Below are 872 nucleotides of genomic sequence, written 5' to 3'. Positions count from 1 at the left end.
ATATATATATATATATATATATATGTATATGTATTGATTATTTGATATTATTATATACTTATTAATTAATTAAATTATTTATTTTATAAAATATTGCTTTATAAATAATTATTTTATAAATAATACTTTAAAATTGATTTTTTTAACATTATATAATATATAATACACACACACATATAAATATAATTTAAAATTTATAAAATGTAAAATGGTCAAAAACCATTTATTTTACTTATACAAATAATGAATTATAAATAATGAAATACAAATAATGAAATGTTATTTGATAATTATTCATTTATTAATTTAAATCACATTATTATACAATATTATAATATTATTTAAAATATGCATATATAAATAAAACATTTTATTTTACATTATATTTTACACGTCGTCTCCAGTCAGGGCAGCCTGGACTCAGACATGCTGGGTGAGGCTTCACACAACACAGAATGATTAAACATCACAGTCATCATTCCTCATGGTCCCTCTGCTCTCTGCTGTGTGTGTGTCAGGTTATGATGGAGGCAGCAGTGATTCTGAGTGCGACGGACCCACTATGAATGAGCAGGAGAGACAGAGGCCGCTCATGCCTGATTTCTGGCTCATCATCAGAATTCATCAGGACAGAGTGGAGGTTTTCTCTCATGCCAGGTACTGCTCCAGAGACACACTCAGGTTATAAAATTCACATTCAGAAAGCGCCAAATGCAAGCAAAAAGCAAAAATCAGCAAGTGAAAGAATTGGCTGGTAGACCTTTTTAAGGCTCGATTAACATCGCAATGTAAGAAAGATAGTCTCATAGTTTTTGTGGACATGGATGATTGTTGTTTTGGTAAGGAGGGTATACCAAAAATATAAGGTATGT

The 872-nt window shown here is 29.2% G+C and overlaps 1 protein-coding gene across 1 annotated transcript in view; it reads left to right on the top strand.

Moving 5' to 3' along the window:
- Positions 1-872, top strand: part of szt2 (SZT2 subunit of KICSTOR complex) — a 114,188-nt gene that overhangs the window by 36,167 nt on the left and 77,149 nt on the right. Inside the window, exons 40-41 of the mRNA XM_016483899.1 lie at positions 383-433; positions 519-657. Of these exons, the coding sequence (XP_016339385.1) occupies positions 383-433; positions 519-657 (190 nt within the window). The remainder of the gene's footprint in view (positions 1-382; positions 434-518; positions 658-872) is intronic.

This window comes from Sinocyclocheilus anshuiensis, unplaced genomic scaffold (genome assembly GCF_001515605.1).
Source record: "Sinocyclocheilus anshuiensis isolate Anshui unplaced genomic scaffold, SAMN03320099.WGS_v1.1 scaffold958, whole genome shotgun sequence".
NCBI lineage: Eukaryota > Metazoa > Chordata > Actinopteri > Cypriniformes > Cyprinidae > Sinocyclocheilus > Sinocyclocheilus anshuiensis.
The sequence above is the reverse complement of the archived record's forward strand: the minus strand, read 5'-3'. Positions and strand labels throughout refer to the sequence as shown.